Source organism: Bos mutus, chromosome 14 (genome assembly GCF_027580195.1).
Source record: "Bos mutus isolate GX-2022 chromosome 14, NWIPB_WYAK_1.1, whole genome shotgun sequence".
Classification (NCBI taxonomy): Eukaryota; Metazoa; Chordata; class Mammalia; order Artiodactyla; family Bovidae; genus Bos; species Bos mutus.
Window position 1 is genome coordinate 8,641,072 of NC_091630.1, and position 15,849 is coordinate 8,656,920.

Sequence of the window (15,849 nt, forward strand, 5' to 3'; positions counted from 1 at the left end):
GTAATTACCTTAAACGTAAATGGGTTGAATGCCCCAACCAAAAGACAAAGACTGGCTGAATGGATACAAAAACAAGACCCCTACATATGTTGTCTACAGGAGACCCACCTCAAAACAGGGGACACATACAGACTGAAAGTGAAGGGCTGGAAAAAGATTTTCCATGCAAATAGGGACCAAAAGAAAGCAGGAGTAGCAATACTCATATCAGATAAAATAGACTTTAAAACAAAGGCTGTGAAAAGAGACAAAGAAGGTCACTACATAATGATCAAAGGATCAATCCAAGAAGAAGATATAACAATTATAAATATATATGCACCCAACACGGGAGCACCACAGTATGTAAGACAAATGCTAGCAAGTATGAAAGGAGAAATTAACAATAACACAATAATAGTGGGAGACTTTAATACCCCACTCACACCTATGGATAGATCAACTAAACAGAAAATTAACAAGGAAACACAAACTTTAAATGATACAATAGACCAGTTAGACCTAATTGGTATCTATAGGACATTTCATCCCAAAACAATGAATTTCACCTTTTTCTCAAGCGCACATGGAACCTTCTCCAGGATAGATCACATCCTGGGCCATAAAGCTAGCCTTGGTAAATTCAAAAAAATAGAAATCATTCCAAGCATCTTTTCTGACCACAATGCAGTAAGATTAGATCTCAATTACAGGAGAAAAACTATTAAAAATTCCAACATATGGAGGCTGAACAACACGCTGCTGAATAACCAACAAATCACAGAAGAAATCAAAAAAGAAATCAAAATTTGCATAGAAACGAATGAAAATGAAAACACAACAACCCAAAACCTGTGGGACATGGTAAAAGCAGTCCTAAGGGGAAAGTTCATAGCAATACAGGCACACCTCAAGAAACAAGAAAAAAGTCAAATAAATAACCTAACTCTATACCTGAAGCAACTAGAAAAGGAAGAAATGAAGAACCCCAGGGTTAGTAGAAGGAAAGAAATCTTAAAAATTAGAGCAGAAATAAATGCAAAAGAAACAAAAGAAACCATAGCAAAAATCAACAAAGCCAAAAGCTGGTTCTTTGAAAGGATAAATAAAATTGACAAACCATTAGCCAGACTCATCAAGAAACAAAGGGAGAAAAATCAAATCAATAAAATTAGAAATGAAAATGGAGAGATCACAACAGACAACACAGAAATACAAAGGATCATAAGAGACTACTATCAACAATTATATGCCAATAAAATGGACAACGAGGAAGAAATGGACAAATTCTTAGAAAAGTACAACTTTCCAAAACTCGACCAGGAAGAAATAGAAAACCTTAACAGACCCATCACAAGCACAGAAATTGAAACTGTAATCAAAAATCTTCCAGCAAACAAAAGCCCAGATCCAGAGGGCTTCACAGCTGAATTCTACCAAAAACTTAGAGAAGAGCTAACACCTATCCTGCTCAAACTCTTCCAGAAAATTGCAGAGGAAGGTAAACTTCCAAACTCATTCTATGAGGCCACCATCACCCTAATACCAAAACCTGACAAAGATACCACAAAAAAAGAAAACTACAGGCCAATATCACTGATGAACATAGATGCAAAAATCCTAAACAAAATCCTAGCAATCAGAATCCAACAACACATTAAAAAGATCATACACCATGACTAAGTGGGCTTTATCCCAGGGATGCAAGGATTCTTCAATATCCACAAATCAATCAATGTAATACACCAGATTAACAAATTGAAAAACAAAAACCATATGATTATCTCAATAGATGCAGAGAAAGCCTTTGACAAAATTCAACACCCATTTATGATAAAAACTCTCCAGAAAGCAGGAATAGAAGGAACATACCTCAACATAATAAAAGCTATATATGACAAACCCACAGCAAACATTATCCTCAATGGTGAAAAATTGAAAGCATTTCCTCTAAAGTCAGGAACAAGACAAGGGTGCCCACTTTCACCATTACTATTCAACATAGTTTTGGAAGTTTTGGCCGCAGCAATCAGAGCAGAAAAAGAAATAAAAGGAATCCAAATTGGAAAAGAAGAAGTAAAACTCTCACTATTTGCAGATGACATGATCCTCTACATAGAAAACCCTAAAGACTCCACCAGAAAATTACTAGAACTAATCAATGACTATAGTAAAGTTGCAGGATATAAAATCAACACACAGAAATCCCTTGCATTCCTATACACTAATAATGAGAAAACAGAAAGAGAAATTAAGGAAACAATTCCATTCACCATTGCAATGGAAAGAATAAAATACTTAGGGATATATCTACCTAAAGAAACTAAAGACCTATATATAGAAAACTATAAAACACTGGTGAAAGAAATCAAAGAGGACACTAATAGATGGAGAAATATACCATGTTCATGGATTGGAAGAATCAATATAGTGAAAATGAGTATACTACCCAAAGCAATTTATAGATTCAATGCAATCCCTATCAAGCTACCAACAGTATTCTTCACAGAGCTAGAACAAATAATTTCACAATTTGTATGGAAATACAAAAAACCTCGAATAGCCAAAGCGATCTTGAGAAAGAAGAATGGAACTGGAGGAATCAACCTACCTGACTTCAGGCTCTACTACAAAGCCACACAGTTATCAAGACAGTATGGTACTGGCACAAAGACAGAAATATAGATCAATGGAACAAAATAGAAAGCCCAGAGATAAATCCACTCACATATGGACACCTTATCTTTGACAAAGGAGGCAAGAATATACAATGGATTAAAGACAATCTCTTTAACAAGTGGTGCTGGGAAATCTGGTCAACCACTTGTAAAAAAGAATGAAACTAGAACACTTTCTAACACCATACACAAAAATAAACTCAAAATGGATTAAAGATCTCAACGTAAGACCAGAAACTATAAAACTCCTAGAGGAGAACATAGGCAAAACACTCTCTGACATTCATCACAGCAGGATCCTCTATGACCCACCTCCCAGAATATTGGAAATAAAAGCAAAAATAAACAAATGGGACCTAATTAACCTTAAAAGTTTCTGCACATCAAAGGAAACTATTAGCAAGGTGAAAAGACAGCCTTCAGAATGGGAGAAAATAATAGCAAATGAAGCAACTGACAAACAACTAATCTCAAAAATATACAAGCAACTCCTACAGCTCAACTCCAGAAAAATAAATGGCCCAATCAAAAAATGGGCCAAAGAACTAAACAGACATTTCTCCAAAGAAGACATACAGATGGCTAACAAACACATGAAAAGATGCTCAACATCACTCATTATCAGAGAAATGCAAATCAAGACCACTCTGAGGTACCATTTCACACCAGTCAGAATGGCTGCAATCCAAAAGTCTACAAATAATAAATGCTGGAGAGGGTGTGGAGAAAAGGGAACCCTCTTACACTGTTGGTGGGAATGCAAACTAGTACAGCCACTATGGAGAACAGTGTGGAGATTCCTTAAAAAACTGGAAATAGAACTGCCTTATGATCCAGCAATCCCACTGCTGGGCATACACACTGAGGAAACCAGAAGGGAAAGAGACACGTGTACCCCAATGTTCATCGCAGCACTGTTTATAATAGCCAAGACATGGAAGCAACCTAGATGTCCATCAGCAGATGAATGGATAAGAAAGCTGTGGTACATATACACAATGGAGTATTACTCAGCCATTAAAAAGAATACATTTGAATCAATTCTAATGAGGTGGATGAAACTGGAGCCTATTATACAGAGTGAAGTAAGCCAGAAGGAAAAACACCAATACAGTATACTAATGCATATATATGGAATTTAGAAAGATGGTAACAATAACCCTCTGTACGAGACAGCAAAAGAGACACTGATGTATAGAACAGTCTTAAGGACTCTGTGGGAGAGGGAGAGGGTGGGAAGATTTGGGAGAATGGCATGGAAACGTAAAATATCATGTATGAAATGAGATGCCAGTCCAGGTTCGATGCACGATACTGGATGCTTGGGGCTGGTGCACTGGGACGACCCAGAGGGATGGTATGGGGAGGGAGGAGGGAGGAGGGTTCAGGATGGGGAATACATGTATACCTGTGGCAGATTCATTTTGATATTTGGCAAAACTAATACAATTATGTAAAGTTTAAAAATAAAATAAAAGTAATTAAAAAAAAATAATATCTTACCTGTACTCTTCAAAATTGTCAAGGCAATAGAAGACTAAATTTCAGATTAAGGAAGATTAAAGAAACATAGTAACCAAATGCAATATATAATTTGTATATATTTTTATAATTTTAATAGTATTAAATATATTTATATTTATATATTATATAACATATTAAATGTATTTAAATTTTAAAAATATTTTTAATTGACTTCTGGATCTGATTTTCTTTTTTCACTGAAACAATTGGGCAAACATGAATTAACTCGGGACACTCCCAGCGGTTCAACGGCTAAGACTCTGCACAGACCTGGGATTTGCTAACTGGCCAGGGAGCTAGATCCCACATGCACAACTAAAGGTCCTGTGTGCTACAACTAAGACCCAGGACAGCCAAATAAATACATAAAAATAAATATTAAAAAATCATGAATTAAGTCAAAAGATTAGATAACTATTATATTAATGTTAATTTCTGATTTTATAATTTACTATAATTATATAAGTGAATGCTCTTTTTATTTTTTTAGGAAATTCACATATTTAGGGCTTGAAGTGCACCATGTCCACAATTACCTTAAAAGGTTCTTAAAAATTATTTATTTATTTGGAGACAGAAAGCTACTTTGTAAAATATCAATATTTACAGAATGTGGGTAAAGAGCCTACCCTATGGGAATTCTCCATACTATGTACTATTATTTTCTAGCTTTCTATAAGTCTACAATATGTGTTTTTTTAAGATTTAAAAATTTTAAGTAAATAACCTTGGGAGAAATATGTATAAGTCAGCAATACGTCAACTGTAATTTATTAAATGATATTATAATAGAATCTGACAATATAAAATATCCAGAATATATTGCTATACAATATAAATTATCAAGAACCAGAATTTATGTTAATTTCTCTAAATTCATATTTACCATTAAGTAAAGATGTTGACAGAGCTTCTCTGGTGGCTCAGACAGTAAACAATCTCCCTGCAATGCAGGAGATTCGGGTTCTATCCTGGATTGAACCAGGGGTTCTCCATGGGTTGGGAAGATCCCCTGGAGAAGGCAATGGCAACCCACTCCAGTATTCTTGCCTAGAGAATTCCATGGACAGAGGAGCCTGGTGGGACATGACTGAGCAACTGACTGACTGACAATGGAATGTTTCCCAGCCATAAAAAGAATAAATAATGCCATATGCAGCCACATGGATGGCCCTAGACATTATCATACTAAGTGAAATGTCAGGCAAAAAAAAAAAGGCCCATATCATACATTATTGCTTGTACATGCAGTCTGAAAAAAATGATACAAATGAAGTTATATGCAAAATATAAATAGACCCATAGACGTAGAAAACAAACTGATGGTCATCAAAGTGGAAAAGGTGGAGGAATGAAGGATAAATTAGGAGTTTTGGATTAAATACACATACATACCATATATAAAACAGATAACCAATAAGTACCAACTGTATAGCACAGAGAATACACTCAATATTTTATAATAACCTATAAGGTAAATGAAGATGAAAATTTATGTATATATATATATATATATATATATATGAATCACTTTGCTATACACTTCGAAGTATCTCAGCTGGTAAAGAATCCCCCTGCAATGCAGGAGACCCCGGTTTGATGCCTGGATCAGGAAGATCTGCTGGAGAAGGGATAGGCTACCGACTCCAGTATTTTTGGGCTTCTCTGGTGGCTCAGCTGGTAAAGAGTCCGCCTGCCATTAGGGAGACCTGGGTTTGACCCCTGGGTTGGTAAGATCCCCTGGAGAAGGGAAAGGCTACCCACTCCAGTATTGTGGCCTGGAGAATTCCATGGACTGCACAGTCCATGGGGTTGCAAAGAGTCAGACACAACTGAGTGACTTTCACTTTCAAACTAATACAACATTGTAAATCATACTTCAGTAAAAAAAAAAATTGCAAGGTAAAGTAACAAGTTCTGATGTAGAAACTGCAGCAAGCTATTCAGAAGATCTAGCTAAGCTAATTAATGAAAGTGGCTACACTAAACAACATAGTTTCAACATTTTCTTCTTCCCTATATAGTAAAAACATGTTATCTAGGATCTTCACTTTCACTTTTCACTTTCATGCATTGGAGAAGGAAATGGCAACCCACTCCAGTGTTCTTGCCTGGAGAATCCCAGGGACGGGGAAGCCTGGTGGGCTGCCGTCTGTGGGGTCGCATAGAGTCGGACACAACTGAAGCGACTTAGCAGCAGCAGCAGCAGCAGGATCTTCATAGAAAAAAAGGAGAAAATAGTGCCTGATTTCAAAGCTTCAAAGGACAGGCTGACTCTCTTGTTAGGGGCTAATGCAGCTGGTGACTAAGTCGAAGCCAACGCTCATTTACCGTTCTGAAAATCCCAGGGCCTTTAAAGAATTATGCTAAAACTGCACTGCCACTAGAACAAAGTCTGGACAACAGCACATCTGTTTACAGAATAGTTTATTGAATATTTTAAGTCCACTGTTGAAACCTACAGCTGGAAAAAAATTCCTTTCAAAATACTACTTCCTACTGATAATGCACCTGGTCACCCAAGAGCTCTTATGGAGATGTACAATAAAATTAAGTTGTTTTTCATGCTTGCTAACACAACATCCATTCTGCAGTCCATGGATCAAGAAGCAATTTCGACTTTCAAGTTTCATTTTTTAAGAAATAGATTTTATAAGGCTACAGCTGCCAGAGATAGTGATTCCCTTGATAGATGTGTCACTGTGGATTTAACCAACAGTCTAAATCCGGTTCTCTGAAGTGATGAGTTCATACAGGATCAATAAAATTTGGCTATAATAAGCTACTTCTGGACATAAAGACGGAGAAGGCAATGGCAACCCACTCCAGTACTCTTGCCTGGAAAATCCCATGGACGGAGGAGCCTGGTGGGCTGCAGTCCATGCAGTCGCTAAGAGTTGGACACAACTGAGCGACTTCACTTTCATGCATTGGAGAAGGAAATGGCAACCCACTCCAGTGTTCTTGCCTGGAGAATCCTAGGGACAGGGGAGCCTGGTGGGCTGCCATGTATGGGATCGCACAGAGTCGGACACGACTGAAGCGACTTAGCAGCAGGACATAAAGAAAACTGGGCTGGAATTTTTATATGATCGGTTGTTGTTCAGTCACTCAGATATGTCTGACTGACTGTGACCGCTTGGACTGCAGCACGCCAGGCTTCCCTGTCTTTTACTATCTCCCAGAGTTTGCTCAAACTCACGTCCATCAAGTCAATGATGCCATCCAACCATCTCCTCCTCTGTCATCCCCTTCTCCTCCTACCTTCAATCTTTCCCAGCATCAGGGTCTTTCCCAATGAGTCAGCTCTTAGCATCAGGTGGCCAAAGTATTGGAGTTTAGGCTTTAGCATCAGTCCTTCCAATGAAAATTCAGAGCTGATTTCCTTTAGGATTGACTGGTTTGATCCCCTTGCTGTCCAAGGGACTCTCAAGAGTCTTCTCTAGCACCACAGTTCAAAAGCACCAAGACTTCTTTATGGTCCAACTCTCACCTCTTTACATGGATACTGGAAAAACCATAGCTTTGACTAGAGGGATCTTTGTAGGCAAAGTGATGTGTCTGCTTTTTAAAATATGCTGTCTAGGTTTCTCATAGTTTTTCTTCCAAGAAGCAAGTGTCTTAATTTCATGGCTGCAGTCACCATCCAGTGTCACTTTGGAGCCCAAGAAAATCAAGTCTGTCACTGTTTCCATTTCCCCCCATCTATTTGCCATGAAGTGATGGGACCAGATGCCATGATCTTAGTTTTTTGAATGGTGAGTTTTAAGCCATCTTTCTCACTCTCCTCTTTCATTTTCATCAAGAGGTTCTTTAATTCCTCTTTGCTTTCTCCCATTAAGATGGTAAAGGATCTGCCTGCAATGCAGGTAGACCCAGGTTTGATCCTTGGGTTGGGAAGATCCCCTGGAGAAGGGAATGGCAGCCCACTCCCAATATTCTTGCCTGGAGTATTTTGTGGACAGAAGAGCCTGGTGGGCTATAGTCCTTCAGGTGGCAAAGAGCTGGACACGACTGAGCAACTAACACTTTACATGATTACTACCCCTAATAAATAAAGAAACGTAAATAATTGTGAATATTCTAGAGAAAATGAATAATATTTAATTAGATTGCCTTGTATGGAATTAGTAATATTACAAGGGAGGAAAATAAGGTGGAAAAAGAGAACCAACACTTTAAGGAATGCTCTCAGGCTTCCCAGGTAGCACTAGTGATAAAGAGCCTGCCTGCCGATGCAGGAGAGGTAAGAGATGCGGTTCAAACCCTGGCTTGGGGAGATCCCCTGGAGGAGGGCATGGCAACCCACTCCAGTATTCTTGCCTGGAGAATCCCATGGACAGAGGAGCCTGGCAGGCAACAGTCCACAGGCTCCTCTGGAAAGAGTCAGACACAAATGAAGTGACTTAGCATGTACGTACATTTAAGTGTTCAACTGAAAAAGAAAATAGCTAGTTTTGTAGGTATGATTTATTTATAAAATAAAGTTCCCTAAATGATATCCCTTATAAAAATGAAATATATTGCTTCATGACTGAAGGTTTTATCTTATGACTTTTCCATAAAACATATAAAGTCCTCCATATTCATCTTTTATGGTTCTTAGAGACACAATAATCATTGGTTGACTTTTTAAAGACGTTTTCTAAGGAGAAAAAAATGCAAATGCCAAAAATAAAATTATTAATTAATTTCAAATTTTGAGAGATTGAAAATTTTAAACTAAAGCCTAACCATGAAAGCAGAAATATATTTAACCAGTATACACTTAACCAGTTTATTACTTAAAATCTTAAAAATCTTACTTAAAATTTAGTTGCTCTTCCCAAAGTTCAGGAAAAAAAAAATGCCCTTAAATTTTTTAAAATATTTCACTAAATTAATATCAAAAATGGAATAATACACAAGCTGTTAATAAGCACTTCAACACAAATGTCAGTAACAAACTCATAGTCACGAAGTCCCAGAAAAACTATATATCCTACAGGTGTAAACAAGTTTAAATAATTTTCCACATAAGAAGTACAAAGTCCACATTTATAGGAACTTCAGTATATTTCATTTTGGTAAAAACCAGAATAGATTCAGTTCCGATGTGGATAACACTGAAGATAATTATAAACGATTGTTCACATTCAGCCTCATTTTTGAAAATAAAGAGCCAAATGGCATTACATTTAAATAATTCCTCATGAAATTTTCATAATGGAGTTAGCTTTAAACACTGGAGGCATCCTTGTATGATAAAAGAGAAACAGCCAGAGAGAAGAAAGAAACATTAAAAAAAAAAAAAAAAATGGCCATCTGTGTATCCAGCCCACATCTACTTTTAAGTAACATTATTGACACACTTTTTTAGGGAGAAGATTTTAAATAATAATTTGGGCTTTATTAATGAAAATCCCCACTTACCGTAGCTTCATTGCAAACTGTGCACTTAACCACATGCTGGTGAAGCTTGCCATCCAAATTGATGAGAGACTGGCACACACGGCAGTTTATGACCGGGATTCCGCTGGCATCTGGGCTGACAATGGCTGTATATGGAGGCGGGAGTTCCGCTGAAAAGACAGTAGCCACCGAATCAGAGTCTCAGAGCTATTACGACTGATTTGAGCATATGAGCAATAGAAGTAAAGCAGGAAACTATTAATAAATATCTCCGGTTCTTTATGTTTTTAAAGCTGGCCAACATTATATAGTTTCAGAACAGAAACACACATAGAACTATATCGTAAAGTAGAATACTTCCTAACTCCTAAAATCCAAATCACACTTACCTAGGTTCACACTTTTTATTAGCCTATACTCAAACCATCCACTCCATTCCCATGTGCAAATGCCTAGAGTTTATAATAGGAAAGTGATGATTTATGTCTAAAGTAAAAAATCTTACACTAATGATCTGACTCCTATGAAACAGAAATAGTCAATGAGGACAGAGTTTCTAAATCACTTATACATATGCATAAATTGTGTAGTTGCTGAGCTCTGTTTATACTAGAACCAGTGTAATAACTGCTGAGTATGACAAGAACAAAACAGGGGTTTGGTGGCAGTCAAGAAGAGATAAAAATGAACTTAGGAAAACTAAATTTATCAACAAGGAACATGTTCTAATTTAATGGAACTATGCTAGTTTCAGACAAAAACAAGAATGAAGTAAATTCAACAATTTTTGTCTCAAACTTTCACCTAACATTAAAATTCTAGGAAATGCTTCAACGTATTTATGGGTAAAATATGTTACTTGGGATTTAGTAGAAATGCTGCAAGAAAAAAATGGTTTAATAGATGAAACAAAAGCAGCAAAATGATGATATTTATGAATATAAAGACACAGAAGATATTTTGTTCTTACTACTTTGTGTGTGTTTGAAAATTCCCAGAATACAAAGATACACAAGCACACACACACAAACATACATGCACACACACAGACACACTGCTTTTTGAGAGTCCTTAAGTTGACTGATTGGGTGATTGGGTAAAGGGTAGAAGCCCAACTTCAGAATTGTGTTCCTCAACCAGAAGCATTATTTGTTACAAAAGTCAGAGGAAAGGAAATTAAATATACTATACCAGGATGGAATTTCTAAAGGGGACTTGCCTAACCTCATTGTGTGGCTATCTTAACTGCAGGCATAGGAGGCCCTTTCAAGGCAAGGTCTTGTCACAGGCCACCTAGAAAAGGCTACACCTCAATACATGATCGAATCCCCAGTAAAGAGAACTGATATGTTCAGAGGCTTCTGTGACACTATAAAATACAATCACTGTAGCTAATCATGAAAGGAGATATTTTTGAAATAGAGATTTTTCTATCCACTGGATTAGATTCTGAACTCTGTGATACTTTGAGCTGATAGAACTGAGTTAGAGAACAGCACATTATGGTATGTTCAAAATACCACATCTTACCACCTGGCATGCTTGGGGTACATCATGGAGATATTTTTAGACTTAAAAAGGATTAGCAACAAGTGATATTCATTCAAATATTCATAATAAGCCAAATTTCTGCAGCAGCCAAGGCTCTGAAAGAGGCCACATTGGAAATGATAATATGCACACATCTCTGGGAGGCTTATACCAGAATTCTGCCAAACACTGAACTTAAAAAGAAGCTATAGATATCTAAATTATAAAAATAGTTTTAAATCCTTGGAAGAATTTAAGGCTCATACACAGTGACCTGTAATGTATTAATGAAGAAGAAAAAAATGGGTTAAAGGATCAACGTGTTAGCAGTACATTTGAGCCCTTGCAATTTGCAGATTACTTTATCAGAACTCGATAAAGAAAGTATTGTCCCGGCAAATAGAATACACACCTTACTAGAAATTCAAGACACACTGCCTGGTATGCAACAATAAATATTGTTTTAATAATATTAGCAATACCATTATTAATAAAAGCTTCTTCTTTTGCCTTGAGGATGAGGGGGAAAGGCCACATATTAAAGCCACAAATAAGGATGGTAAAATCCATCCATTTCAACAGGCAAAAGTTTTGCTCAATGGAATCTCCTAAAGAGTTCAATGGTTGATCTTCTGAAGCATTTGAAGTCTATCAGAACCAACAAAATCCTGTGAACTTTTCCTTTAAGATTTGCACTACTTAATTTTTACCCTGTAAAAAAAGAAAAACTTTCAATGACAAAAATACGCTCAAACCTTCTGGAGGTTTGGGAAATTGAAGGAGTGTGTAAAGAATGAGTGAGGATGAGAAGTCTAATGGGACTTATGGGAGAGACTAAAGCCTCCACGAGGCTAGGGCCATATCTGACTTGCTCAGGTCAGATTCAGTGCTTGTCATCGTGCCTGGTCTATGGCAGATGCTCACTACACATTTATGGAATGAATGGTGGGTGAATAAGTGAATCACTGAAATTTAATGGACTCATCTATTTCTCTTGGGAAAGTGACACTAAGTATATTACCACCACTCTCCTTAAAGAGGAGCTGGGATCCTAGCACCGGAGCACAGCTTGATTGTGAAAAAGGCTTTCTCCTACATGTAGACTAACCTCTCCAAAACATGCAGAGACCGACCGGGAGGGGATTAGGAAACACTGGCCTGGTCCACCATATAAGTACAATCAATCCAAGAGATCAATAGAATGACAGATGTTACAGCCTAATTGCTCCACTAAACAGTGCTTTCAGGCCTACCGATTCAATTTTCTGTCCATTATTTCAGCCCTAAACTGATTTAGAGATATATCTTGTACTTTTATCTTAAGGAAACCTTCACCTACAACTACAACTCCTCTTGAAAAGGACTTGTGATTCTAGAAATTTGTGTCACAGTCTGTAAACCTGCAGTAATTAGCAACTTAGATTGTTCATTTTATTTCCTTTCACTTTAAAGCAGCCAACAGATCACCACTATTATATCTATTTTAAATGTTTGCCCTGGATAAAAAGTCCATGGCAATTTCAGAATGTGGGATCGTTGGATATTAAGAGACACAAAAGTTCTTCATTTTGGAAGAGTCTTACTTGTTATTTAAACAATGATCATTTTTTCTATGGAGGTTGTCTATGTGAAAAATCTTTTTCCTCCATATGAACAGTATTTATTAGAGCAGTAGTCTTCAAACCTGAAACGACCCCTACAAAGTTCCAGAATTATACAATGTTAGAAATTTATGCAATCTTAGTCTAATACATAGCCTAATTTATTCATTTTATGGAAGATAAAACTGAAGCCCTAAAATTCTACCTTTTGGATAGACTTTTATACAGCACTTCAGCAAAACCAAGAGCTGACTCTTCCCTAGAGGTCTCTCCATGATGAAAGCTACTTCTCTTAATGAATAATGATTTAATATATGGAAAAGACGTAAGGACTAGTTAAAGGGGATTTGGGGATAAGAAAGAATACTCAGGAAAATGAAGATTAGAATATGATATGAATAAACAATTAGTTCATGATAAAAATTTCATAGAAAAACAGACTCGATAAAACAATATAGACCACAAGGCACACATAATGGTCTTCCTTAAAGCACTCAAAAAGAGCCATTATTATTCTGTAAACCCAAAGTGATCAAATTACACTTTCCCATCATAGACAATGACCTGAAACGTATCTATTTCATGCCAAAAAAGTCCCTCTTTCCAGCTAAGTCATTCTGGTAAAATAATCCCTACTTCATTTTTTACCAGATGTACCCAGATACAGCATTTTAAAGGTTGAAAATGTTTTGCTGTAGAACTCTGGTCTTTATTACCTCAGTTATCCCTTTATAAATCTCTGCAATGACAATATTGTCCAGTTTAATTCACTTACTTCACTAATATACTTTTTATATGCAGTAGTTCAGGCTCTTGACAAAGATATTGTATCAGAATTGAAAAGTAACGTCAGATTAAGAGATATTTTATAACACTATGATTATAAGATGAGCAAGAAAAGTATAAAGAACCAGCCAGTAAGGAAAACTCTGGCTTTATCTCCTCATAGGATCTTTGTAAAGAGTAGAGATAGGGACAGGGTGCACCCAGGTGCTATGGAATACGTACTTTCTGTATAAAATGTCTCCAGTCCAGCTCAACACAAAGAAAGGAAGACCACCTCTGTTCCTACCCTCTCTGAAACCAAAGGAATAAGATTATTCCAAGAGACTCCTTGGTTCTTCTAGAACCATTATTCTCTCAGAAGGATCCAACTGGCTAAAGCCAGTTTGCAAGGTAAATGAGCTAGCTATTAGGTTATCAACTCTCAGCTCCAAATTCACATTCTACACTTTGTCATACTGGAACTAAAACTCTGCAAACCACATTTTTTCTTTGCCAGTTGTCTGCAGGTTATATTCTGTTAATAGAGGTGATAAAACAGAAACTGCAAGGTTAAAGAAAAAAGAAGGGACTCACAGCACGTTCCCCAGGTATATAAAATCTTTCTCCAGAGCTCAGAGACATCAGCACCAGCTGGTTGGTCCCTCTTGGAAGTCATGTTTCAATTATGTTCCACGAAATTACTAAATTTTATTTTTTTAATTTATTTTTTAATTGAAGGAAAACTGCTTTACAACATTGTGTTGGTTCCCGCTATACAACAATGAAAATCAGTCATAATTATATATATATAAATGCTCAAAATTCTACAAGGCAGGCTTCAGCAATATGTGAACCCTGAACTTTCTGATGTTCAAGCTGGTTTTAGAAAAGGCAGAGGAACCACAGATCAAATTGCCAACATCCGCTGGATCATGGAAAAAGCAAGAGAGTTCCAGAAAACCATCTACTTCTGCTTTATTGACTATGCTAAAGCCTTTGACTGTGTTGATCACAATAAACTGTGAAAAATTCTGAAAGAGATGGGAATACCAGACCACCTGATCTGCCTCTTGAGAAATTTGTATGCAGGTCAGGAAGCAACAGTTAGAACTGGACATGGAACAACAGACTGGTTCCAAATAGGAAAAGGAGTATGTCAAGGCTGTATATTGTCACCCTGCTTATTTAACTTATATGCAGAGCACATCATGAGAAATGCTGGACTGGAAGAAACACAAAGCTGGAATCAAGACTGCCAGGAGAAATATCAATAACCTCAGATATGCAGATGACACCACCCTTATGGCAGAAAGTGAAGAGGAACTCAAAAGCCTCTTGATGAAAGTGAAAGTGGAGAGTGAAAAAGTTGGCTTAAAGCTCAACATTCAGAAAACGAAGATCATGGCATCCGGTCCCACCACTTCAGGGAAATAGATGGGGAAACAGTGTCAGACTTTATTTTTCTGGGCTCCAAAATCACTGCAGATGGTGACTTCAGCCATGAAATTAAAAGACGCTTACTCCTTGGAAGGAAAGTTATGACCAACCTAGATAGCATATTCAAAAGCAGAGACATTACTTTGCCAACAAAGGTCTGTCTAGTCAAGGCTATGGTTTTTCCTGTGGTCATGTATGGATGTGAGAGTTGGACTGTGAAGAAGGCTGAGCGCCGAAGAATTGATGTTTCTGAACTGTGGTGTTGGAGAAGACTCTTGAGAGTCCCTTGGACTGCAAGGAGATCCAACCAGTCCATTCTGAAGGAGATCAGCCCTGGGATTTCTTTGGAAGGAATGATGCTAAAGCTGAAACTCCAGTACTTTGGCCACCTCATGTGAAGAGTTGACTCATTGGAAAAGATTCTGATGCTGGGAGGGATTGGGGGCAGGAGGAGAAGGGGACGACAGAGGATGAGATGGCTGGATGGCATCACTGACTCCATGGACGTGAGTCTGAGTGAACTCCGGGAGTTGGTGATGGACAGGGAGGCCTGGTGTGCTGCGCTTCATGGGGTCGCAAGGAGTCGGACACGACTGAGCGCCTGATCTGATCTGATATATACATCCTCTTTCTGCCCCAGCTCCAGACAGGGCTCCCTGTATCATACAGCAGCTTCTCACTAGCCATCTGTTTCACGCATGATCGTGTATATATGTCAATGCTGTTTTCCCAGTTTGCCCCATCCTCTGCTTTCCTTGCCACAAGATCATTCTCTACATCCGTGTCTCCATTTCTTGCATGCAAATAGGTTCAACAGTACTCTATTTCTAGATTCCATATATATGTTTTAATATACGTTATTTGTTTCATTTCACCCTAGGTTCATCCACCTCTCTACAACAGACTCAAATTTGTTCCATTTTATTTTCCAGCAAAGGTCTGTC

The 15,849-nt window shown here is 37.5% G+C and overlaps 1 protein-coding gene across 1 annotated transcript in view; it reads right to left on the reverse strand.

The window, feature by feature from the left end:
* Positions 1–15,849, reverse strand: part of PIP4P2 (phosphatidylinositol-4,5-bisphosphate 4-phosphatase 2) — a 71,951-nt gene that overhangs the window by 32,447 nt on the left and 23,655 nt on the right. Inside the window, exon 2 of the mRNA XM_014480653.2 lies at positions 9,594–9,742. Coding sequence (XP_014336139.2) covers positions 9,594–9,742 — 149 coding nt within the window. The remainder of the gene's footprint in view (positions 1–9,593; positions 9,743–15,849) is intronic.